Below are 27,296 nucleotides of genomic sequence, written 5' to 3'. Positions count from 1 at the left end.
ACAACTTTAGCTTCTCTGTAGTCATCACCTTAGTTAACATATTTGTCGGATTTCTGCTACCTTGGATTTTTTTCAAGTGTCAACACGCCGTCCTCTATCAGAGATATAATGAAGTGATAACACAATCCAATATGCTTAGTTCTGGAATGAAATGCGGAGTTCTTCGCTAGATGTATCGCACTCTGACTGTCACTGTACAAAACATTTCTCTCCTGCTTCAATCCAAGCTCCGTTAACAAACCCTGAAGCCAAATCATCTCTTTACTGGCTTCTATCACTACTACATACTCAGCTTTTGTAGTGGATAAAACAACAATCTTCTATATCTGTGACATCCAACTAACAGCTGTTGTGCCAACAATGAATATATACTCGGTGGTGCTTTTGCGATGATCAATTTCACCTGCAAAATCAGCATCTACAAATCCTTGGATTTTCAAATCGCTTTTGCTAAAACATAGGCACTTATCAATAGTGTAACATAGATAGCTCAAAATCTACTTCACTGCTTCCCAGTGTGTCTTCCCTAGATTTGACATATACCTGCTGACAGCTCCCACTGCTTGGCCAATATCTGGTCTGGTACCAACCATAGCGTACATTGGACTTCCAACGGTTGAGGCGTATGGTACCTTAGCCATGAAGTCTTTCTCTTCATTTGTCTGGGAAGACTGATCCTTAGAGAGACGGAAGTGACCTACCAATGGTGTATATATAGCCTTGGCGCTGCTTATGTTGAACCTCTGTAAAACATGACTGATGTACTCTGACTAAGATAACTACAACGTTTCTTTTTGCTTATCTCTAGAGATCCACATCCTAAGAATTTGCTTTGCAAGACCCAAATCTTTCATATCAAATTCCTTTGACAATTGCTGCTTCAATTTTCTGATCTTGTAACTAGCATATCATCAACATATAATAGTAGGATCATATAGCTAGTACGATACCTTTTGAAGTAGTAACAGTGGTCGGCATTGCACTTCTGAAAATTGTTCCTCTACATACAATTGTCAAATTTCTTGTACCACTGTCTAGGAGCTTATTTGAGACCATACAAACTCTTCTTCAACTTACATACAAGATTCTCTTTACCTTTTACTGAGAAACCTTCTGGCTGTTGCATATAAATTTCCTCATCAAGATCACCGTGAAGAAATGTCATCTTCATGTCCAACTGCTCAATATGTAAACCTCTGAGGCAACAATACTCAAAATAGATCTGATGGTTGTTAACTTGACAACTGGTGCAAAAATATCAGTGTAGTCAATTCCTTCCTTCTGTTCAAAACCTTTGACTACTAGCCGAGCTTTATACCTTTTGGATCCATCAATGCTCTTCTTTGATCCTGTATACCCATTTGTTGTGAAGAGCCTTCTTACCATTGGGCAACTTAACTAGTTCCCATGTTTTATTGGAGTTAAGAGACTTCATCTCGTATTTCATTGCAAGCTCCCACTTGCTCGAATCTCCTACCTAACATGCTTCAACATAGCATTCAGAATCTCCTCCATCTGTAAGAAGTAAATGGTTCGCATACCTCCTGTTTGGTACATGCTGCCGAGAAGATCTCCTAAGCTCTAGTGCCGGAGTAGGAGGTGGTGGTGCAATAATTTGCTTCACATGTTCCTCTGCCTGAGGAATCTCGGTATTCTTCTGAGGATTCTCGGTGTTCTGCTGACGTGTCCTTACACCTTCTAAAACATCATCCACATCTACAAATGTTGTTTCAGACTCTGTAGATTCTGTTGTGTGTCTATCTTTGTACATCACCTTTTTATCAAAAATCACATCTCTGCTTCTGATCACCTTTTTGTTTTCATCATTCCAAATGCGATATCCATATTCATCTCCACCATAACCGATGAAAGTGCATTTTTGAGATTTCGGATCTAGCTTATTCCTAACATGATCATTGATATATACATATGCAACACAACCAAAAACTTTCAAATGTAAAAGTCTTACCTCTTTGTTACTCCAAACTTATTCTGGTAGACTATAGTCCAATGGTACTGATGGAATCCTGTTAATCAAATAAGTTACTGTGTTGACTGCTTCTGTCCAAAACATCTTTGGAAAGTCTGACTGCATACACATGCTTCTAGTTTTTTCTATCAACATTCTGTTCATCTGCTCGGCTACGCTGTTGTGTTGAGGCGTACCTAGAATAGTTCTTTCCATTCTGATACCATGATCATAGTAGAATTGCTTGAACCCAGTGTCAACATACTCACCACCGTTATCTGTTCTTAGCTTCTTGATTTTCAAACCAGTTTCGTTTTCTACCATTGCTTTCCAAATTTTAAAAGCATAAAAAACATTAGATTTATATTTCAGGAAGTAAACCTATACCTTCCGTGAATGATCGTCGATAAATGTGATGAAGTAATGCTTCCCACCTGTGGAAGAAATGGTTGTTGGTCCCCATACATCTGAATGGACTAGTTCAAGTCTCTCCTTCTTTGGGGTACTGACGTTTGTCTGGAAACTAACTCTCTCCTATTTCCCAAATATGCAATCCTCACATGTGTCAATCTTCACCGACTGTAAATCACTCAACTTACCCTTTGAGTGCAGCACCTTAAGTCCCTTCTCACTCAGGTGTCCAAGTTGTTGATGCCATAAGTTGCTATCATCATTTCTTGTAGCAACTGTAATAGAAATACATGCATTAGGAGTTACATAAAGAGTACCACTTTTCTTACCTCGTGCAATCGTTAATGCACCCTTTGAAATTTTCCATTCATCACCAATGAAGGTTGTGTTATATCCTTCATCTGCCAGTTGATCGACTGAGATCAAATTCTTCCTCAAGTCTGGAATATATCTAACATCTCTCAGTTTCCATACTAACCCATTCTGCAACGACCCGAAGAATAATGGTATTTAAATAATAAAGAGGGAGAGAAATGGAAACAATAATAGAAGGAGGCAATCGACTTCGTTGACGAACGCTCCGTGTTTGTCGACGACATTGCATTTTGAATATAATAACCCAGGGGATTTTCTCATGGCCTCGTCGACGAACACAAAGGATTCGTCAACGAGGGTACAAGAGGGTCTCATCGACGAGGGCAAGTTTCATCGACGCGAAGATGCCGAGAGAGGATTTTTGGAAGTCTGAAATTTGTCGACGAACTTTCAACAGGACTCGTCAACAAGGTGACGTGGCTCGTCAACGAATCCTGCAGTATAAATAGCCCTAATCTGATTTTAATCTCAGAAATTCGGCCGCAGTCTCTCTCTCTCTCTCTCCTTTCCCCTACGGTTCCTTCCTCTTCTTTCTTCGATTTCGGCTCTGGCAGTCATTGGATCGACAATCTGAGGCCACCATGACGCTCCTAAAGGAGTTCTCTGCAAATCTGCTAGAGTGGATCATCAGTGGGACGGAGTTGGAATTCATCCCAAATCTAGGGTAAGGTCTTTTATTCGAAATTTAACTTTCCAGCAGTTGTAGGAAATGTTGTAGACGTAGAAATAGTGACGTTTTGTTCTAAGATATATGGTTTTCAGGGTGTTGAGTGGAGAACCCTGCGGGTGTTTGACCCGTCTCAGTAGGGGGATTTTAGCAGAAATCAGGTAAGGGAAATATGCTATGTTAGGTGGTTCTAAAATGATTTCTAGTATGAAATGTATATTTTTACCAGGTTATTATTCACAGCAGAACTTTATACAATTTATTGATTATGAATATTATGTATTAAATTACTGTGTGACTTGAGAATATAAATATAGTACAGAAGTATGTTTTGCAGTATTTTCAAGGTATGTTTTACAGAATATACAGCCAGTGGATATGTTTTATAGTAATTACAGAATACCATGATTATACAGTTTTCAGTACCATGACTTACAGATTACAGTTCAGTTTAGAAATATAGTTGACACAGTTGCAGTTTATTTCAGTGTCATGGTTAAAACAGTTATTTCAGAATCATGGTAAGTCAAATAATTGTATATAGAAATATATTATATAGTATTAGATCCTGTTGGACCATATAGCAGAGCACGGTACTGTAGCTTCAGATATTTAGTTCAGAGTGCAATCACCTATTCAGATAATACATGGTAGTAGGTCGATCGTGCCCAAACGTGGACAGACTCCCCATTAGATATGGGTTGAGGAGTGCCCAATTTGACTGAGGGAGTATAATGGTTTACCCTGGTCGGCCAGTCAGGGTAGATCCTGCCTACGGCACAACCCCGTCATGAGGGGTCAAATCATGACATACAGTTAGCCACAGGGAAGTTTTCAGTTATTATTATGTATATGCAGATTTACAGAGACAAAAAATATATTTATGTACATTAGAAGTATTTTGAGTAGAAACCTAAAGTATAGATATGTTAAGCAACCTGGAAAGGATGGTGGTTTATATTACTTGTATTGTAATTACAAATTCAATTATACATGATTATATAGCAATAGATTTTCATAGTATTGTAACTCATTTGCCACACACTAGCAATAGCATATTTCGTCTTACTGAGTGTTGGCTCATTCCATTACCTTAACATTTTTCAGGTGATCTAGATAGGCGAGCAAACCAAGCTCGCAAATAGAGGGGCCTCAGTATTGCCCTGACAGTAGAGTGAGTATTTTTGGGAGTATTTTTGTATAGCTTTAGCCAATTGAGGGTATTTTGGGGAACAGTCTTATATGTATATTTTGGGAAACATTTTAGCACTCTAGTATTGTATATAATTACAGATGGTTATATTTATTTGGTTTCTGCTTCTCGCTGCTTAGGTTGATGATTGCGTTTAATTTAATTTGGTATCAGAGCATTATAAATTTCATAGTATATAAAAAAAAGGAAAAAAAAAAAACCCAGTTAAATAGCAGGTGGTTACACATTCATACTGATCTTCACTGTCCCCTTGCCGGCAATGTCGCAAGGTTAATCATTTCCAAGATATATTTTGCTGAAATTACCTGATGTATACTCCTATAGGCAATCTCTGCTACAAGTGGCATGGAATGAAGCTCCAAAGTTTAACACCCAAGACTCCTTTTTGCTTTCCAAAGAGCATATCAACAAATCATCATTTTCTGAAGCAACATTGGCTTCTGTCTTTGCCCTTGTCTCGTATTCTTTCTTCAGACTTATACACTGGTTCTTGTAATGACTAATTTTTCCACAGTTCCAGCACTCAATAATTTTTGTGCCCTGGGAACCTATGTATTAAGTACTTCTAGGATTTCTGGATTTAGACCGCGTGGGCTTAGATCTGCCACGGTTGTTTGATCGTCCATGCCTGTTTTCTTTGCCTTGACTTTCCATGTTCAAGGCTGAACTCGAAGTGGAGCCATGATTTGACTACATTCTAATTTCTTCAGTTAAAATCATGCTTACGACCTTATCGTACACAAGCTTTGATTTCCCTGCAGAACTACTGATTGTAGTAACAACACCATTCCAACTTTCGGGCAACTGACTGAGAATCAGTAGGGCACGAATCTCACTATCAAATATTGTCCCAGCTGAGACGAGTTGATTCGACAACTCGTTGAAATTATTTAAATGTCTGCTAAAACTTTCACCTGTAGACATGGTCATAGTAAATAATATTTTCATAAAATGTACCTTGTTAGCGGTTGAAGGCTACTCGTACATATTAGAGCGTATAAATCAAAAACTTGGTTGATGATATATGCTTGATATTGAATGCCACAGACTTTGACAACGTTATTCTGATGGCTTTAAGAGCTTTTCGATCAAGCAAATCCCACTCGTCTTCGTTCATAGATGCTAGCTTACCCTTTAATGGTAAGTGCAACTCCTTTCCAAACAAATAATCTTCAATCTGCATCTTCCAGAAACCGAAATTGTTGTCGTTGAACATTTCGATTTTTGAGCTCTTTTTGTTTGACATCTTGATTTGCTGATCTAGAGATGAAATTAACTCAAATAGACAGCACGGTTGGATCCATAATGGTCAAAAATTTTAGAAATGGTTCAAGTCGTTTGAAAAATGAACCCAAAATGACTCCAAAAAGTTTGGTCAAAGAGCATATCAACACTGACGTGGCATTGAAGCCCACCTACTAACGTGTCAGATGACATGGCACTAGGGCCCACCCTGCTAGCGTGGCAGATGACGTTGCATTAGGACACACCTGCTGACGTGGTAGATGACGTGGCGCTACTGCCGTGGCCGGGCCTAGAGTGAGTCAGGTCGAATACAGATCCAGATCAGATGCGAGCCGGGTAGAATATAGATCCAAGTCGAATGCGGGCCGGGTCTTGGGTTGGTCCGATCTGAGTGAGTCACTAGGTCGGGTTGAGGCGGTCCGGGCGAGGAAGATGGGTGGCACGCATGGGGTGCGTGAGTGGCAGGTCACCGACGCGTGACCGGTGCGTGGCGAGGCGTTTTTCTCCGGTAAGGCACGTAGGGGCACGTGTGCTTCCGTCTAATCTCCTTTTGAGCTCCGGTTTGCACCGTTGGCTTTGTCTCGACGAGGTGAACGTGATGGTGGCCTCAAAATTCAATTTCAAGTCACTTGATAGAGCTCTGATTTTAGTGAATACTTTGATTTGGTCGAGGTGAACGTGATCTAATGAGCCACTTGATAGTTTGAAATTGATGATAGCAATATAAAGTTGGTAATGTAAACAAACTTGTCTTCATAATATGTTTCTTCTTTAAATAAAATCAAAAACAAAAAGTAGAAAATAGAAAACCGAATTATACATAGAAAATGAAGTGATATTTAGTTTTTAAAAATCCTAATTTTTCACGTGTGTATATAACTCAAGATTATATTACAATTAATGTAACAAACCACATAGTTTGCGACTATTAGGTTAACTGATTATAGTTTTAGCATCAACACACAATTTGGCAGCAGTTAAAGGATCATTCGAGTAATTAACCTCAAAAAAACTTTTAAACATTAGACACTCATACTTAGCCCCATTGTTATTAAAAAAAATAAAAGTGAACAAAAGAAAGCATAAGTTTTGATCATAATATGCCTCATTTAGAAAATACATAATCACATTTCAAACCTAATTGATAAATAAGATATTCAGATTCTAAAATATTGTCAATTTAGGAGCTTTACCATATAGATCTTATAATTTGTTCATGCTCCGATAACATTTATAAACATTACTTATCAAAATTAACATTTAGTGGCTAATGCCTTGCTTGATACACCAAAATCAAATGAGATGAGTGGAATATAATAAAAATTTATAAGACATTCTGTTTAATTTCTAACTTAAGAAAAAAACAATTGAGTTAGATACACAAGTTAATTATAAAAAATTAAAAGGAAAAGTTAATTAATGTCTCTCCATATATATTATTTAATTTTTATTAATTATAAATATAAATTTATAAAAAAAAAATTAATTAATGTCTCTCCTTCACATCATCATCATATACAAATTTAAATTAATAATAATCTTTTTTTATTTGTGGCATCATGTGTAAATAATTGAAAATCACCCATATAAGCCTTAAATATAATGAACAAAATTTCAAAAAATAAAAAATGTCACATTATTTTTCAATTTTTTTCAGTGCCGAGATATTTGTGGTAACTAAAATTTTTACAAGTTAACACGATTTTTTTTAAATAAATTACAAATTACAAATATATATATATATGAAGAATGTTCATCCAGGGGATGAGTTCTGATCTAGTTAAAATATACCCAGAAGAAGTTAAAACAGACTTGACAAATAATGTCTACATTCTTCCAGCTTCTACACAAAAAAAATGAGGACAAAAAATAAGACCTAAAAATGGATTTATACCAAACATCAAAATTTCTGTGCTTCAGAAAATGAAAACCACTAGCCCCACAAATAGGGGGACAGAAGAAAAAAAGCAGTAAAATCTGCAAAACAGTAAGCTAAACAGGACCTGGCAGCGACGAACATCCTTTGGGAGATCTGATTGCTTAACAGAAGATTTTACCCTTTCGTAATCTCCTTCCAAGGGGGCAACATCTATTCAGTAATGTGGCACTTCGCAGCATTGTAAAATAAGGCTGAGGGCCGAAGTGAGAGAGGGGCAAATAATGTGCGAATCAGAGAAAGAATAGCGATACTATACGACTCAAACTGTTGTGTAATTGGAGAAAAGATGCATCAAGTTAGGAAGAGCTTCGGGAAAAAATTTTCTTGCAAATAAATAACAAGGCCGTCTCATTCCGTTCCATAAGCAAGGGTCCACCATTACTTTTTTCTGCAGTGACAAATGAAGAACGGTAGTTTCACATAGTAGAAGAGCTACCAAATGAAAATGGACAAGTTTTAAGGCAGCATTAAAAAGAAGGAAAAAGAAAAAGAAATTCCTACCTTTTCGTTGCTTGTAACGTGCACAGACTTGTCGATAGACTGCCATGGGAAAGAACAATGTCAAGGGACTCCATTAATGATACATAGAGGTACAACTAGTAAAACAAATTGAAACAAAAGATAAGATGGAATCATACTGTGATGTTCTTCATGAGTTCATAGGTAACATCTTGAGCCCTGTATGCTTTTGGATGCCACTTTCCTTCAGACCAATCAACATGTGTTACTGACCAGTTTGCAATTCCAGTAGGATCAATCATCTGAAGAGAATGAGAAGTTAAGAAGTCGGTGTACAGGGATGAGAAGAGTTACAGAGTGATTTACTAAAAACACCATAGTTCAAAGTTTGATGTGCTGACATGGAAAAAGGTTGGCAAGTAATGTTCATCGGCATAACAATTTCGCCCTTCCATACCTGGCTGTGGAAGTCAAAACATCATCATCAGTACATGGAATTAATGCCGAACCAATAAGTTTTGCAAAAACCATTAAAAGAGAAGGTTCAGTGTCACAACTGCACAGGTCTTTAATCTAAAATGCACAAGCTAATAAAGAACTGTTTCTAGAATTATATGGAGCAAACAAAATGGTTATATATAAACAAAGTATAGTCCATCAATTTGTGGACTGCAAACTTCACATCCACAACCCTTGCTTACATCCGAAGGAAAAAAAAATTGTGTTAGAAAAACAAGAAAGAATTTTAAAGCCATAAAATATAACATTATGATTGTCACAAAAAAGCATTGCATGTTCAGATAAAAACACGATCTGTTGAAAGATGTTAGCAACTAAAAACGGAAAAAAAGGAGATCCAAAGAGAGATAAAATTGGCTTAAATAGTGGCCTGCACAGTTTACATCTTCAACTTTTCCACCCAATTTGCATCTTCAATGCTTCTGCCCATTGGAAGGAGACAAAAGGATCATGCAAGGCAGGGGGAAAAGAAACTAAACACAGAAGAGAAATAAAAATAAATAAATCACTGAATTAGTTATAATTTTCATTCTAATAAAACTCTAAATGCTTAGGAACCTCTAGAAGCCAGATAACCTAAAATTATCTGTCAAATAACATATTTTTCCTCAGGTTATAAAATTTGCTTGTTTTAAACGGTCCAACAGTAATTTACAGCATGATAAATAAGCCCCATGTCCTTATTAACAATAAATAATACATCTACATGGCTGTCAATATTATAGCCTTGTTATCCATCCCAATAAGAACATCTAGTCTCATCACCAGACATCCATACCCCAACAGCCCTATGGATTGATGTGCACAGCAGTTCGTCTAGCAAGGACATTGGGTGAAAACTTGGCTACACTCGAGGGAGTACATTTACATTTAGGACAATAAAGGACCAGAAAATTAATGCTAACATTTCAAAATAAATTTAGCCATTTCATAAAGACATGTAATTTAAAGTACCTAGCAGAAAAGATGGATCTCATAATTTATCCACTTAAAAAAATGAAAATGACAAAGATGGTTCTCATTAAAATACTTGCAAGTTGTCAAGAAAAAAAATTGTCCACAAACCTATTTTCATCTTAAAATCTGACCCAGTAGAAAAGTAGTTTTCTTTGAGGAAAAGTGCAAATGATAAGATATTATGTATCATGTACAAAACAAGGAACTAAATAAAGAAATCAATATTGCAGCACATCAGATGTGTAGCAGGGATATCTTGGGCTTATAAGGATGGTTTGACCCAACTACATGAAGGGTCTTTTATATAGGATAAAACCGTGAGATTAGTGGGGCAAAGCAGGCAATACCTCATCAGAGTTGGGCCCAAAATTGTTACATTTGATATTAGAGTCATGCTAAGGGTGCTATTATGTGGGTGAATCCTACATAAAAGTGTCGGCCACTTTGACGAGGAAGTGACAGTTTGGATGAGAAAGCATGTCATGGTCCCATGACTCCCACATTGGATGTCTACTAGGGAAGGCCCCAACTATGTGAGGACCTTTTTATAGGACAAAATTGTAAGGCCAATGGGCCAAGGGTTTTAAGTGTAATTATTGTAATTTGTGCTTTCTTATAAATAGGGTGTGAAAAGCCATTATGCTGTCCTGCATCACCCAGTTTCCAAGATTGCTCAATTTGCCACAAACAAGTTGTCGCAGATGATAATATCCATGTTGTGGAGAATACTGTCACCCATAACCCACTTTTATTTCAATGCTCATAAGGTCAGTAGGATCTGGAATTGTTCTTCCAATGAAATTTTTCAATGGGCCTCTACTAGAAAGGAACAGTATGGTTGGCTGTGATAGCTTCCAAAGAATGGTATTTTGGAAAACCAATGCTCTCTCTTGAGGCTGCTTTCTTCCTGTGGGAGGCCATCTGCAACCATATTCTAAGAATTGGGGTGAAAATCCAGGCAAATTGATGTTTTTTGCCCAAAGCATGGACAGTCAAGTCACATTCTTCATTGCCACAAAGTTAGAAGTTTTTGGGGGACTGACTTATGCAATGATGGGGATTCAGAGGTGTGCTCCAATTAGCCAGATTATATGCCCATAAATAGCACCAAGAACAAGTCAAAAGGAAAACTATGTTAAGCTTCTACCTTGCAATAAAGTTTAAATTTTGTGTAATAAAGACTGTCTGCCATAACAATTAAAGCATGCTGTCGCTTCATGGAGAACCACTGCAAACAGAAATAAATTAAGATCAGTTATGTCTCCACATTAGTTTTTTTATTTTTTATTTTTTATTTTTTATTTAAGATCACTCTGGGCAAAATTTAGCAATGACCAAATGTTTGGCCACTTTCTAGTATTAAACAATAAGTCAAACCAACATATTTAATCCATACTTTCAAAAACTATTCAAACTGAACTTGGCTAAAAATGTAGAAGAGAATGCATTAGAGCACCACGAATCAGTAAGTACAAATGACATGTAACTGACCTACAAATCAATAGGTAAAAAAAAGTAAAAGACAGGATAATATACAGAAGAAGATGCTCAAGAAAGACCAAACTTAGAGGCTAACGAAATATAGAATTAAACACTTATAAGCTAGGGCCAATATTGCACAGGTCCCACTGGAGAGATTTTCTAGTTGCTCGGTTCTGCCACTGGTTCTCTATAGGATACCATAATTCCCTTATTTTGAGTCTTCTTGGTACTAGCATTTATTATCTTACAGGGAGTCTGTTGAAGGGCAATAATCCAGTTATAAATAATTGCAAACACAGTACACATTTTGTACCTTCTCCACTTTCCAGCTGACAGATGATGAGCCAGCATGGATTCTTCATAAAATATTAAAGTAAGCTGCCCAAAAAACCTTTATGTTTTTGCAATATAATCTTGTTTTTTTACGTGAATAGATTACCATTTTATAGAGAAAATCTAATATGATTTCCCATGTTTGCAGATGATAAAAAAATATTTCAAAGGTCATCATTAAAACAGATTAGGCCAGTGGTTTTAAAACTGAATCAGACTGCCTTGTTTAGATCATTTGAACTGGGAACCAGACCTGCCTCTGACTGTTTGAATTCCAACACTGGACTTGATTAAAAACTGCTCAAAATCCAGTTAAATCTATGAGAACCAGTAAAAAATGGACTGGTTTGATCAATTTGCAAATTATTTTTTTCCCTAAAAAGTATTTTCACAATAAAAATTGCTATTTTCACTCAAAATACACAACTTTTGTATGTTGTATATATGTTTTATTAACAATAATAAATAAAGATTATTTATTGTATTTGCATAAATAAATAATATAATTGTATATGAATTATTAATGTGAGGCCATGATGACATCACTGGTAAAACCAGACAAATTGGACCAGTTGGGGAGCAGTCAACCTGTGAACCAGCCAACCACCAGTTCACTGGCTGATCCAGTTTTAAAACATTGGTAAAGGTAACAAGAGTCGACTAAGGCATTGGCATGGAGGAGGGAACAACTCAGAAATTAAAAGAGCCAGTTAATGGCAAATGGTTTCATTTGGGTATACCAGAACTTCGCTTAAAAAAATAATTCAGCTGTTACTATACAAATTATTTCATTTATAAAAAAGGATAAAAAGTTTGATTTACGCCTGAAAAATAAATAAATAAATAACTACCTGAGCACCCTTACGGAAATCCCTCTTTTCAACTTCAGGCAACATGTGCTCTATATACCTACCGCTTCCATGTGGACCAGGATCCTCAAAACTGGGGAGAGCGAGAAGAGAGAGAGAGAGAGAGAAGTGTAATCAAAATGTGCACATATAATAGGCAATATTTTTAGAAGTATGTTACTATCTATTTATGCCGCAAGAAAGTTGGGTTGGGTTTATGCTTTTTCACATGGTATAACTCACTTACCAATCAATAAAGCTGACATTTGTGTACATCAGATAGTTATACACATAATCAAAGTTATGCAGTGGTACACAGCTGCACGAAAGGAATTGAATCAGTTAAACACTCATTTACCAAAATTAAACACAAAACCATGGAAAGTACGTAGTGAAAGAAATTTGATAATATGATTACCTATCAGAGAGCAAGACAAAATGCTGGTTATCAGGGTCAGACAAAGCATTTCCTAGAAGTCTCTTCTCTGCATCAACCATGGAAATTTTTCCCCAAACAACCTGCAAGTATTTTTATCATCAAATTAACTTGGAGAACGTAGTTATTAATAAACAGACAAAGAGGATCCAGGAGCAAGATTTCTCAACTGTCAATGTATAGGTGGAGGGTTAAAAGGAAAAGCAGAAGACATTATTTCATTTGCTTCAAGAGGTGTGTTATTTATTTATTTCTTTATTTATTTTATCTTTTGTAATTCTTCCTCTAGTCTCAGTAAAATGCAATCCATCCATCAGTAATTGCAAATTTTCAATCAATCTTATTATACCTTGAGCTCTTCTTTCTTCACTGCATTTCATTATTATACTTATCCTATCAGTGAATACAATATTATGCAAAAGGTTCCATATGAGGAATTTTTAACCACTATCCCCTCATTTATGGAGAAAGATAAGAAATATAATTAGTCTCTATAAGGTTAGAGATCATTATCAATCTTTTCCCATGGATTTAATCTGCAGTAAAAGAGTTATGGGACAGACAGGCATTAATCATATTTTGATTTAGTATACCTTCATAATAAGAAAACTAAAAATTCCCTGGAGAACATGAAAAGTAATTGTTCCATGAAATTTTATTTCTCTATTTCAACCATAGAAAGGATGATCGCTATTATTTCATTATTCTTGAAACTTTTGACATTAGGGAAGGACATACATTATTCTTTTTTCTAAGGAAAGGATGGTGTTCTATTCCACCAGTCTGCATTCTCCACTTACTTTCTATCTTTATTTCCTATTCCTGCTGCTGTGGCTAACCGTATTGAGAAACTTCAAAGGAATTTTTTATGGGGTGGCATTGGTGATGAACCAAAATTCCATTTGGTTAAATGGGATGCTGTTTGCTCTCTCATTACTTTGGGTGGTTGGGGGATAATGAAGGTAAGACAGTTTAATGAAGCTTTGCTTGGGAAGTGGTTATGGAGATTTGGGATGGAGAAGGCTGCTCTTTGGAGGCAAGTGATAGAGGTGAAATACGGCTGTAAATGGGGTGGTTGGTGTACTAGGCCTGTTAATGGTCCACATGGTGTTGGCTTGTGGAAAAATATTAGTTGGGGATGGCCTTCTTTTTCTTGTCACTTTTCTATATGATATTGGAAATGTGTCTAAGGTGAAATTTTGGCAAGACCATTGGTGTGGTGAGACGTCTCTTGCAGTCAGCTATCCTGATTTGTATAGATTTTGCTGAGATAAAGAAGCTAGCGTGGCTGAGCTTATGAAGTTTGATAATGGAGTCTTGTTTTGGGATGTAAGTTTCTTTAGGAGTACGCATCTTCAGGAATTAGAGGCCTTGACTGGTTTTATGGATACCATATATGGTGCATCGGTGAAGGGGTTCGGTGAGGATAAGATGTGCTGGAAATCTGATAGAGAGAAGGGCTTCTTGGTTAAAGGTTATTATGGTATTTTAATGGGCTCTAAAGATTGTGGCTTTCCTTGGAAAAGTATTTGGAAACAGAAAATTCCATCTAGAGTAGCTTTTTTCGTTTGGACTGCTGCTTTAGGGAAATGCTTAACGATTGACAATTTACGAAAAAGAAAGGTTTGGATATTGGATTGGTGCTACCTGTGCAAGTGTAATAATGAGACGGTTGATCATCTTTTTATTCATTGTCCGGTTGCAATGGACTTGTGGGTTATGGTGTTGGGTTTGTTTGGAGTAAGCTGGGTTATGCCGCACTCTGTAGTGGGACTTCTAGCATGTTGGCAAGGCAGATTTGGTCGTTATCGAAATGGGTTTATATGGTTGATAGTTCCTCATTGTTTATTGTGGTGTCCTTGGAGAGAGAGAAATAGTAGGTGTTTTGAAGATAAGGAAAGATCCATTTCGGACCTGAAGCTATTTTTCTTTACAACTTTGATGAATTGGTTGGCTGCTATGTGAAACCAATCATTTTCTTCTGTTTTTGATTTACTAGATTCTTGTAATTTCTGTTTTTGATTTGTTTACCCCATGTACACTCCTTGTGTACTTGGTGTTCATTTTTTATATCAATAAACTTATTACTTATAAAAAAAAAATTGGCAGCAAAATGTTAAAAGGAGAAAACTGCCAGTTCAAAAATCCTGAGCTGAGAATTGAAGTTGATCTAATCATGTTAGATCTTGATATAGAACCAAAGAAAAAGATTCATTAAAGGGCACCAGCGGGGTGTGAATCCAACAACCAAGTACAACAACAATAAGAAACAGCATCTTTAAGTCCCATTATATGGGGTTGGCTATATGAGTCCTTTTCTGCCAATCCACATGATTGAGGACATTTTTTTCAACTAAATTTAGAGTGGTTAAATCTTTCCTCACTACCGCATTTTAAATTATTTTAGGTCCATCCCTAGCTCTTCTAGTACCATTTAAAATAACTAACTCACTCTTCCTCATTGGTGCACTACTTGGCCTACTGTCAAATGCCTAAACCATCCAAGGCACCCCCTCCCTTATCTCAGCTTCCATCAGTGCTATCGCTAATTTATTGCAAATCTTTTCGTTCCTTAATTATTCATTTATTGTTATACCACTCCTCCACCATAGCATTCGCATTTCAGCTACCTTTACTTTTTGGATGTTGTTTCTTAGTTGCCCAGTATTTTGATCCATATAGTATGGATGGTCTTATAGTCGTCCTCAAGAAATTTTCTTTTAATTTTTAATGGTATTCTACTATCACACAACACACCCAAAGCACTCCTCCATTTTACTTGATCCGCTTTAACTCTATGAACTACATCCTCTTCAACTACTCTTTCCGCTTGCATAATATATCCAAGACAACACTAGTACTTGATTTCTTGATTATCAAGTTTAATCTTATCTTCAATATTCCTCCTTACATGGTTGAAATTACATTACATATATTTTGTCTTATTTCTACTTATCCTAAAACCTTTGGACTCTTAACTGTCCTCTATAGTTCTAACTCAGCTTCTAATCTATTCGTGCTTTCATCAATCAAAACAATATCGTCTACAAACAGCACACACCATGGGATCTTGCTCTGAATATTCCACGTGTGTTCATCAATTACTAAAACAAACAGATAGGGGCTCGAAGTAGAATCTTGATGTACACCTATTGTAATTGGAAACCTCCTGTAGTCCTAACAAGAGTTGTTACTCTTTCACGCATATCCTTAATGACATCAATACTGCATACTCTTCTTTTCTAAAACCCACTGTAAAACTTCCTTAGGTACTTTATCATATGCTTTCTCTAAGCCAAAAAAATCATATGCAAGTCCCTTTTCTTTTCCCTGAACTTTTCCATTAATATTCTTAGAAGATAAATAGCTTTTGTTGTCGATCTCTCAAGCATAAAACTAAATTGATCCTTTGAGACCCTCATTTCTATTCTTATTTCTTTGTTCAATGATCCTTTTCCGCAGTTTCACCATATGACACATGACTTTACAACAATAGTTATTACATTTTTGAATATTACCTTTGTTTTTGTATATAAATATTAACATGCTCTTCCTTCATTCTCCGATATTTTCTTGGTTTTTATAATAGTGATGAATAGATTAGTTAACCATACACTTCTTTTATCTCCTATACATTTCCAGACTTCAATTGGGATGTTATCTGATCCAACATATTTCCACTTTTCATCTTTTTTAAATCCATCTTAACTTCAGTGACTTTAATTTTGCCAATAAATCTCAAATTTTTAGTTTTTTTCCTCATTTGTCACCTCTAGGTTTAAGCTTTCAATTTGGCTTCCATTAAACAATTTATTATAGTACATTCTCCATTTCTCTGTTTTGTCTTCTTCTTTTGCCAGGACAATATCATTCTCATCCTTCATACATTTTACATTGCCTAAATTTTTGCACTTTTTTTCTCTAGCTCTAGCTAGTAAATATATGTCTCCTTCCCCTTCTTTTATGTCTAGTCTAGCATATAAATCATCATAGGCTCTACGTTTGGCTTCACTAATGCCCTTTTTTGCATCTTTTCTCATCTCACCATACTTTTCAAAGTTCTCTATATTTCTACAACTTTGTTTCTATAACTTTGTCATGTTTTATACCAAATCATTTTTGTCTTTATTGCTTTTTGGACATCTTGATCCCACCACCAACTTTCTTTGCTACCTGAGAATCTTTCTTTAGATTCAACTAAAACCTCTTTGCTATTTTAAAATAGAGCTAGCTGTTCTATTCCATCGTGTTCACATCTACTTTAGTCCCTATTGTCCAATCACCCTCTTTGGTAACCTTATCTTCATATTTTATTATATTTTCTCCCATTGGACTCCACCATCTAATCCTCTTGCATCGTTTAATATTGCTCTCTCTCTTTCAATTCTTTGTACAAATATCTAATACCAAAACTCGATGTTGTATAGTCAAGTCCACTAGGATAACTTTACAATCTTTACAAGATAAATGATTTCCCCTCCTAATTACGAAAAAGTCTATTTGACTTTTATTTTGGCCACTCTTGAAGGTTATTAACTGTTCTCTTTTCTTTAAGCCAGTATTCATCATAACAAGATCGTATGACAAGGCAAAATCTAAAATAATATCATTGGGCTCATTTTTATCCCCATAACCATGGCCTCCATGTATCCTCTCATAGTCTTTATTATTCTTTTCAATATTGCCATTCAAGTTAGCTCCGATGAATGTTTTCTCAGACCCTGATATCTTTTGTATAATACTATAATATATTCCTAAAATTGTCTTTTCAGGTTTTCTATTAAGCCTAGTTGGGGACCATACGCACTAATGACATTTATTATCTCTTAGCCTCAAGCTATCTTGATTTTTATGATCCTATCCCCCATTCTTTTTACATCTACTGCATTATCTTTTAGGTCATTGTCTACCTTGATTCTTTCCCCATTTTTATATTTTCTTTTTCAGTGGACAGAAGTATAAATTTTGATTTTTTAATTTCCCTAGCTTTCTACCCTACCCACTTGGTCTCTTGGAGGCAGATTACATTATTTTTCTTCTAATCAATGTATCGACAACTCCTTGCTTTTCCTGCAAGTACAAAAGAAGCATAGTATTTCTTAAATGAATGTTATTAAGGGAGAACAAGAATACATATAGAGGAGTTGACATCCAAAAGAAGTATCCTATATGCGTCAGAAATTCCAACATATCAAGGCAGTATGAATGCCCAAAATATGATGTTCTCTAAACCAAATGGATGAACCACCCATTTTTGAGAATTAAGAATAACGATTAAATTCCCTTCAAAAGCTCTCCCATTTTTCTTCCTCTAGAAACCCAAAAAATGGTGACAAGAATCAAGTGTAAGGGAGTGAAAAGAGAAAAAAAAAAAAAACTTCAAACTTAAAACTAATCATCTCTTGAATAACGATATAAGTGAGGACAGGAAGAACTAACATCATATTATATGTCAAGGAGACTTTCAGCGTGTCAGTAGAACAGTATATGAGCAATGTACATTAAGAGGATGAAAGTATGAAGGCAGTTTTGTAATTTCAGAAATTAAAACACAGTTGCCCCCGTGTAATAGGAGATAGAGAAAAAATGTATAGAATTATTAACATGATCCTCATTTTTTCGGTGGGGGTGGAGGGAATGAGTGTCCTTGTTGCTTTCATAAACAAATGTGCATGCTCATTGTTCGAGATTCTTAAAAGGGCAGAAGCCGATCTAAAAAACTAGCATACACAGTTTGATACCGAACATTTCATTGCATAGACCTTTTTATCAATTGGTCACTGGTTTTACATTGCTCTCCAATTGAAAACGAATTAGAGGCCAAGAATTAAACATAGATTCAGAAATTGAAAATTGAGAGGTAAATTAAGGAAAGGATTCCAAATAGAGAAATGTGAATGAAAAGCTATTGTTAAAGCTTGATATACATAGTTTGTCCACTACCTAATAGCTTAAGCATTTAAGTAACGTGGTAATCTAACGAAATATCAGAGCTATGGCTGCAAAGAGGTACTGGGTTCTAGTAATGTTGCCCATGTTTATTTTGTGGTGGTTAAAATTTATCCTTTCCCTGTAATGGGTGTTTTTTATCATTCATTACCATGTTTATCTCTCTATGTGCAATCAGGCTGCACATGAGGAGACTGTACATGGCACACAAGTCAAGGAAAAGCCTTTACATTAGCCAACATTGAACTAAGACCAAAACAATAATTCTTCAGTAAAACCGTAAATATTGTGAATAAAAAGAAGAGGAAGAGAGAAACACATGCACACAACTAAAAAATATAAACAAAACTAATTACTGACATCAGTTTGAGCGGGTTAACAAAACGTATTTAGGTAAAATAACAACACACTTACTTACAGTGAATGTTTCAATAAACAAAAGAAAGTGACAGCAGCTCATGTTAATGAAAAAAATATATATATTTAAATATGAAAACTCCATGTACCTTATCACTGCGAATTTCTCGATCACGAAAATAACGACTCACGTGTACTGGCTTTTCGCTAGATGCATGTATATAAATGGAGAATCTGCCCTCATGGCCCTGTTTGTAACAGATAAAGTACATCATTTTCATCATTTTCTGAAATAGGTAAGAAACAGTCTCATCAATGACAAAAACATAAAATAAAATAAAATAAAATAAGAAAAGAAAAAAGAAAATGGACAATGGTTTGCCTTTGATGTTTTTTTAACCAGAAGACAAAGTGCCAGCAAGAAATCTTCACTTCACTTAATCAACAGTTATGCATCCACTATCATGGTATTAAATAACCATGAAAATGAAATTGCAGAAATACCTAACTTCATCCAATAGTGCATCCTTGAAACAATTTTCAACTGTGAATCCTTTGACAGAGTAGAAGCAAGCATGTATCCTTGATCTAAAATAAACTCCATCTATCCTTATAATATGAGGATACAGGTACAAAATTTGGACTTTTGTAGATGACATTGAGAGCTGGCAACACTCCAAAATGAAGAAACTTAGACACCATTATATATTTCTTAGAAACATTCGACATGTGGTTGTGTTTAATGTGCATATATCCCCATCCAAAAACCAGAGTTAAGCATGGTTAAGCTTCCTCAAGAAAATGGTGTAATGATCATAAAATTTTGCCCATTTTCTAGGTATTGAGGTACAATTGTTTCAAGCATCCAGTCTAGTGCCAGACGCTAATGAACATAAGCATCATGTTGAACATGCTTTGACACTTTCTCTCTCTCTCTCTCTCTCTCTCTCTCTCTATATATATATATATATATATAAATAAATACACACACACATACAGCCACTTTTAGGCATGAATATACAAACAACTGTAATTGACACCTTTTTGTGGAATAATTGACCCTCTACTAGGGTTGTGGGATGACTAAAGCCAATCAAACTCTATCCAAAACTTGACTAATTGTGTTCCTGGACTTTGGTCGAAGTATAGCAACCCAATTTCAATTCAGGTTGCACTGGTTATAGTATCAAGCAACCAAACCTTTAAGTTTTAGGTATTTGATATCATTATCGTGAATTGCAAGTTAATAGAATGGGACTAAAAGTTTTCAAACTTGGCAGCTATATTTTCATATGCTGTTTCATTTTTTCCTCCACACCTCCCCAGACCGAAGACTAAGTTTCCTCGTGGATTAAACTATTACATCAATATATTTGCAACTCTCCCTCCATATTTTCTCCCCCACTTAGAATCTCTCTCTCTCTCACACACACATACACAAGGGAAAAAAATATCCTTCAATTCAGAGAATGCTTCCTGCATAGCTTTAAATACAGGTACCAAGCATTTACTTTGATTCTCCAACTTGCTACCAAACCTATGAACTCTAGATTAATTACCATGTTGTCTGCAGTCTGCCTGCCCAAAAAATGCAACTTTTAAATTGCCATTCACCCTTTATCATGATTACCATCTCTACAAACTCCCTATTTGATGAGGAACGGGAATAAAATTTATGAAGTGAATAAAGAACAAGAGCAACAAGAAGCTTTAAGTCCCACTAGATGGGGTCAGCTAAATGAATCCTTTCCTACCAATTCACATGATTGAGGGCATTTTACTCAGCTAGATTATGAGCTATAGAATCCTTCATCACTATCTCATTCCATGTTATTTTAGGTCTATCCCTACCCCTGCTAATACCAAGAACAATAACTAGCTCACTTTCCTCACTAGTGCACTGCTTGGCCTGCCTTTCAAACACCCAAACCATCTAAGCTGCTCCTCCCTTATCTTATCTTCTACTGGTGCTACACCTAATTATTGTGAATATATTCATTCCTTAATTTATCCCTTAATGTTATACCATTCATCCACCTTAGCATGCGCATTTTGGCAACTTTTACCTTTTGGATATGTTTTTTCTTAGTTGCCCAACATTCCAATCCATAGAGCATAGCTGGTCTTATAACCATCATATAAAACTTTCCTTTTTAATTGAGGGTATTCTACGACCACATAACACGCCTGAAACACTCCTTCATTTTACCCAACCTACTTTAACTCTATGTATTACATTCTCTTCAATTCTCCTTCCGCTTGCATAATCAATCCTATGTATCGAATCCCACTAGTGCTACTAATTTCTTGATTATCAAGTTTAATCTTATCTCCAACAATTCTTCTTATATGACTGAAATTACATTTCATATATTCATTCTTATTTCTACTTATCCTAAAACCTCTAGACTCTAAAGTTGTTTTGCATAGTTCTAACTTAGATTCTACTCTACTCCTACTTTTCAATCAAAACAATATCATTTGCAAACAACATACACCATGTGATCTCATTTTGAATATTCCTAGTGAGTTTATCAATCATCAAAACAAAAAGATAAGGGCAAAGTAAAACCTTGATATACATATATTGTGATTGGAAATTCTCTAAACTCTCCTCTTGTAGTTCTAATGCTAGTTGTTACTCTATCATACAAATCCTTAATGAAATCAATATATCTACTACATACTCCCTTCTGTTCTAAAACTCACCATTGAACTTCCCTAGGTACTTTATCATAGGCCTTCTCTAGGTCAATAAAAAACATATGCAAGTCGCTTTTCTTTTTCTTAAACATTTCCATCGATCTTCTTAAATGATAAATAACTCTTGTTGTCGATCTCCCAGGCCTAAATCCAAATTTGTTTCTCTAAGACTCTTGTTTCTAATCTTATTCTTTGTTCATTTACCCTTTTTCTACAATTTCATCGCATGACTCATAAGTATAAATCCATGATAGTAATTACAATTTTTAATGTCACCTTCGTTTTTGTATATAGGTAATAATGTGTTTTTCCTCCATTCCTTTGACGTTTTCTTGGTTTTTATAATAGTGTTGAATCATATACTTCTATCATCCGCTAAACATTTCCAAACTTCAATTGGGATGCTATCCGGTCCTCTAGATTTCCCACTTTTCATCTTTTCTAAAGCCATCTTAACTTCAGGGACTCTTATTTTACGAAAAGATCTAAAATTTCTAGTCTTGTCCTCATTTTTCACTTCTAAGTTTAAGCTTTCAATTTGGTTTTCATTAAACATCTTATCAAAGTATCTTTGCCACTTCTATTTTATGTATTCTTCTTTAACCAAGATATTATCATTCTTGTCCTTTACACACATTACCTAAATTTTTGCACTAGCTTTCTCTAGCTATAGCAAGTTTATATGTCTCTTTCCCCTTCTTTTGTATCTCGTCCAGCATATAAATTATCATAAGCTGAAATTTTAACTTCACTAATAACCTTTTTTACATTTTTCTTGCCTTTTTATACTTTTCAAGGTTTTCCATCTTTCAACAATTTTTCTATATTTTATACCAAATTCTTTTTGTCTTTACGGTTTTTTGGGTATCTTGATCTCACCACCAACTTTCTTAAATGCCAGAGAATCTTCCCCTAAATTCACCTAAAATCTCTTTTCCTATCTTTTTAATGGAGCTAGCCATCCTATTCCACAGAGTGTTTGCATCTACCTTACCCCCAATTGTTCAGTCACCCTCTTTGATCATTTTATCTTTAAATTTTACCACATTTCGCCCATCATAACTCACCACGTAGTCCTCTTGCGTTGATGACTAAAGTGTAGTCCAGGCTTGAGGCATCATGGATATCCCAACTTCCCTATTTTAACTTCTCAAGACACCAAGAACCCAAAAAACCAATCTTTTCCAAAGTAGACCACCAAACAAATGCCCAAACAAAGATGCTATTCCATTCCATAGCAAACGCAACCTACATGTCTTCCAGAAGATCTAGAACCCCACCTTTAATGATATAAAAGAGGGAAATTGTAGTGCTATTAATGAAATTACTAAAAGATAGTCCTCACATTGAATTACCGCAAATCCACTCAAGAACACAGCTTAAAACTTATCTTGACTTTTCCATCTGGGGATTGTAGCATAGTACACAAAGTAGCAAGAAGGAAGTCTAGCACATTAAGATCCAATTTCACTAGAAAATGTCAAGAGGACTATAAAGCTTAAAAAATGAAGATAGAAGCCATAGTGCTGCCAACGAAACCCCTAAAAATACTTCATACACCAATAAATCCGAAACACCTAAAGACTACTCATAACAAACAACCATAATTTTTCCTCTCAGAACTTCGGAGTGATCATCCTATACAAGAAGTCCTGGCAACCTGAAAAAAGCAATTGCAGAATAAGATCCACTCCGTTAAGATAACGTTCAGCAGGACAGAAAACTCTTCCCTAGCACTTTTTTTTTCATTATGTAAATATCATCTATCCTCCAAAGACATCAACCTATTTGATGTTGTATCCAGCGCCACTCATTGTTTCAGTCTCTATCGCTGTTACAGTCTCTATCCTGAGTAACCAAATGTTAGCCAAAAGGTATCAGGTCTTTCATTTTGAGGCACTCTTCAGTTTCCACAATTGAAAGAAGAAGAAAGAGAAAAAAAAAAGAAAAGAAATTTAATAGATCCTAAGTAATCAAATTTTACCCAAAAGGTCTCAAGTCTCTCATTTTCAGGTACTCCTCAGTTTCCACACTTGAAAGAAGAAAAAGAATAAACAGAAGAAAATATAGGCTATATTCATACAATAAGGTTAAGTGATATAATATCATATTCCTTCTACAATATCAACTATCAAGTATTGACTAAATAAATTCTTAGGAAAAACTTTACAAGTTTCACTTTGTCATCATGTACAATGGCTTTGTCCAAAATGGAAATTCACATGTTATTTCAAATTCAGGAAGGCACATAGGAGATCGAATTTTACCCATAATTAATGATAATCTCACATCTAAATGCAAATATTTCATAAAATTATTCAACAAAGATCAGCATAATATCAAAATAATTAGGGCTGCAATTGCAAATAGAAGGGTGTAAGAAATTGGTATGAGAATCAAAAAACCTAATATAACACACAAGTCATACTTCTCCTCTGTAGGAAATTCCATCCAACCCTGTATAAACTATTTCGTTTTGAATCAACATTGTGCAGGAAACCAAGCAGAACAGGCAGAAACATAATCAAATGATATTAAGAAGAAATGCAGAAAAAGTGCAAAAGTAAAGTTCCAATGCATTGATGATCAAGGAATATGTCTTACACGAAGAAACTTATCCCACAGCCTTTCAAAAGGTAATGTGCCCGGAGTCAAAAACATAAAAGCAATTTTAGGGTTCTTTGATTGAAGAGGAGGTGTCTTCAGAATTTCCGTAATAACAACCTTTGCTGCAATCTCATCATCAGTCAATTCCCTAGAAGGAACAATTGGTGTCTTCTCGAACATATTACAATCACCAGAAGAATATAAATAGCAGGCGGCATGGCTTTGGGACAGATAAGCACAAATCAGAAAAATGCTCACTAAAGAAACCAATACAATAATCCATATTGGCCTCTTTAAAGGTGGTCGGTGGCGTGATCCAGACATGATGAGCATATCTCTTATGCCTAGCTGCCATGCACGAGCTGTCTTCATTTAGAACAAAGGCATCGCAACATTCTTTCAGAGCAGCATTCTAACTCTCCAGATTCTCCAACCACTGCAATAATCAATATTGAGAAAAAAAATACCAGTTACTAACCAGCAATTTCCACTGCAAATATGCAAAAGAAACTGAAACTTGTCCAGAAGAAAATAATTATTTTACCAGAGTGATATAAATAAAATAATATAATATAAAAGCCTAAAAACCTAAATTTCACTCAACTAAATAAGATAAATGAAATATCCTTTGTTGGGCCATCAAACATCAAGCTTTAAAACTTCATTCATTATAAACAGCTGGTTCTAAATTATGATGCCACTTTCCAGTGCATGAACCAGAAGCATAGCAAAAAAGAAAATGAAGCGCAATTTTGAAGATAATGCTACTGGTCTAGCTGTTAAAAGCTGTTATCTTAGTGCTCAAAAGTCGAGCCTTTGGTCTGAATTCATCTATGAAACATCCTCCTGAAGTTACAAGTCACAAACAACATAAAACTGTGAAAATGAAATAAATTGGAAATCTTTCTCACCTGATACCAAAATCAAAGCTGTTTCTACAAGAAAACTGGGCTAGGCATAACAAGTAGAACAGCCCTTTGCTCCTATTTGTTTCTGCAAACCTAGCAGAAATAATAGTCAAAATTACAAGCAACACCAACCTCAAAAACCAATTGATCAACTGCCCGATTACAGAAATATCAGTTATTAAGAATTGACCCAAGGAAGGAGTGACGAGCTCAATTTTAACTTGGAAATGAATAAGCAAGATGAAATGAGACCAGCAAGATGAACTGATATTTGCTGAAATATGTGATACCAAACAATTAAACAGAAAATAAAAACATTACAACTACATATTATAAAGATATAAAATGGTTATGAAATATATCTCTAAGTAGAAGAGCCCATCAAACTACTGCACATAACTTGTAGGTAAGTGTTCAGAATTTTGAAAGTATTGCGACCTTTTATAAATATGAAATGACAAAAGTACCCTGGGTTGGACAAATAAATTTATTGGAAAACTTTGAATTTTGATATGATTAAGGATGTTGGATTTGAGTATGTGTTCAACCACAAAAAATTATTCATTTCTAACACTTGAACGGGAAGAAAAATTTCCCCTTCATCATCAGATGTCTTCCCATAAAATTTATAAAACCTTTGTACATCATGATTCGTGAGTGCATGCAAGGACACTAGCATATGCAGAGATATTTGACAATACTTCTTGGGTCTGCCTAACGCAGTGCATAGTAGGGAAAAGAAATTCTCTGTCCTGGATCAGAAATCTTCTCATAAAATTTCCACGAACTCTTTACACCATACATTCAACCATTCATGAGAATGCACAAGCCAGCATACACACCAAGACAATGCACACGCATGCATGCATGCACCTACACATGTAAACAGGGAGGGAGAGGAATATATTTGGAAATATGAAAATTTCTCACACTTAAAACTTTAAGAGGAAACAGAATACCATATTTAATTTATTATCATTATCACTGAATAAACAGAATTTAGGGCATCATGTACTGTTTTCTCATTCCACACATCTGCCAACACATTTCAGTATCCAGGATACCAGTTGCAAGTGCAGAAATAGTGAAATATTCCAAACACAGTTTCCAATTAGAAATCGTTTCATATCATAAATCCAGATCAAACCTGCCAACACTCCCCAACGCATCTCAGAATTGGCCGATGCATTCCATATATGTCCAATATACACATAAAATCAAAGACGAATAGAACCAAATATCGCCGAAACCAAATCAATTGACAAATGACAGAACAGAAAACAAAAACAGAATGCCAACGCAACACGCATCCAAGATTTTAGGTCTTCATCACAGGCCTAACCACAGAAGAAAAAACACCACAAAGTTAAAAGATTTTTTATGAGAATGAAAAGCGAAATACCTGTGGTCAAATGCAGGTACGGAGTCCTCCAGAGAGAAAGAAACGCATCGAAGAAGAAAGGGAAGAAGAGTAAGAGATCGCCGCTTTCAGAGAGATCTACAACGATGCCCCGTCTACTATTGATTAGTATTCATTCCAATAATTAATTAAAAAATATAAGCACTTAATCTCTCTCTCTCTCTCTCCTCTTTTCTCTCTCTTTCTCCAGAAATCTGTTTGTAGGAATAGAAAATGAAAGAAAAAAAAAAATTTCTGGAAGTAGGGATGATGGATTCGTGAGGATTTTTCCAACGAAATTAAAATTTAGAATGACATTAGAAAATTTCAGGCGGAATAGTGTGCTTGTATGACTTTTCCTAATCTCACGCGATACGCTTGTCCGCGTATTTGTTTTGTATTTGACCTTCCAATTTGAAAGCGAGCCTTTATGATTGTGAAATGACAAAAGTACCCTTCCTTCTACCTATAGTTTTCATATGATTAAGAATATTATTATATTGATGTCATTTTTGTTTAC

General features: G+C 35.4%; 1 protein-coding gene across 2 annotated transcripts; it reads right to left on the bottom strand.

Moving 5' to 3' along the window:
• Positions 1-7,737: 7,737 nt before the first annotated feature.
• LOC131152174 (glycosyltransferase BC10) lies at positions 7,738-27,164 on the bottom strand. 2 transcript variants are annotated; one of them, XM_058103879.1, is made up of 12 exons: positions 26,780-27,164; positions 25,381-25,470; positions 24,467-24,905; positions 19,309-19,407; positions 12,836-12,936; positions 12,665-12,736; positions 12,421-12,511; positions 10,902-10,982; positions 8,680-8,739; positions 8,458-8,580; positions 8,321-8,359; positions 7,738-8,207 (listed from the first exon to the last, which is right to left on the bottom strand). In XM_058103879.1, the coding sequence occupies exons 3-12, from the start codon at positions 24,839-24,841 to the stop codon at positions 8,079-8,081; spliced, it is 1,170 nt and encodes a 389-aa protein (XP_057959862.1). In that variant the 5' UTR covers positions 24,842-24,905; positions 25,381-25,470; positions 26,780-27,164; the 3' UTR covers positions 7,738-8,078. The 2 variants fall into 2 exon arrangements, with proteins under 2 accessions (XP_057959862.1, XP_057959863.1); XM_058103880.1 differs by having other exon boundaries at positions 25,381-25,462; positions 26,780-27,160.
• Between the last annotated feature and the right edge of the window lie 132 nt (positions 27,165-27,296).

Source organism: Malania oleifera, chromosome 3 (assembly GCF_029873635.1).
Source record: "Malania oleifera isolate guangnan ecotype guangnan chromosome 3, ASM2987363v1, whole genome shotgun sequence".
In the NCBI taxonomy this organism is placed as follows: Eukaryota; Viridiplantae; Streptophyta; class Magnoliopsida; order Santalales; family Ximeniaceae; genus Malania; species Malania oleifera.
This window is presented reverse-complemented; position numbering and strand designations above follow the sequence as displayed.

Coding starts and splice junctions, on each gene's coding strand:
- LOC131152174 (XM_058103879.1), bottom strand. CDS start 24,841: ATGAAGACAGCTCGTGCATGGCAGCTAGGCATAAGAGATATGCTCATC. Junction 12,737..12,835: donor TTTGTCTTGCTCTCTGATAG/GTAATCATATTA, acceptor CCTTTCGTGCAG/CTGTGTACCACTGCATAACT. Junction 8,360..8,457: donor AACTCATGAAGAACATCACA/GTATGATTCCAT, acceptor TTCCCATGGCAG/TCTATCGACAAGTCTGTGCA.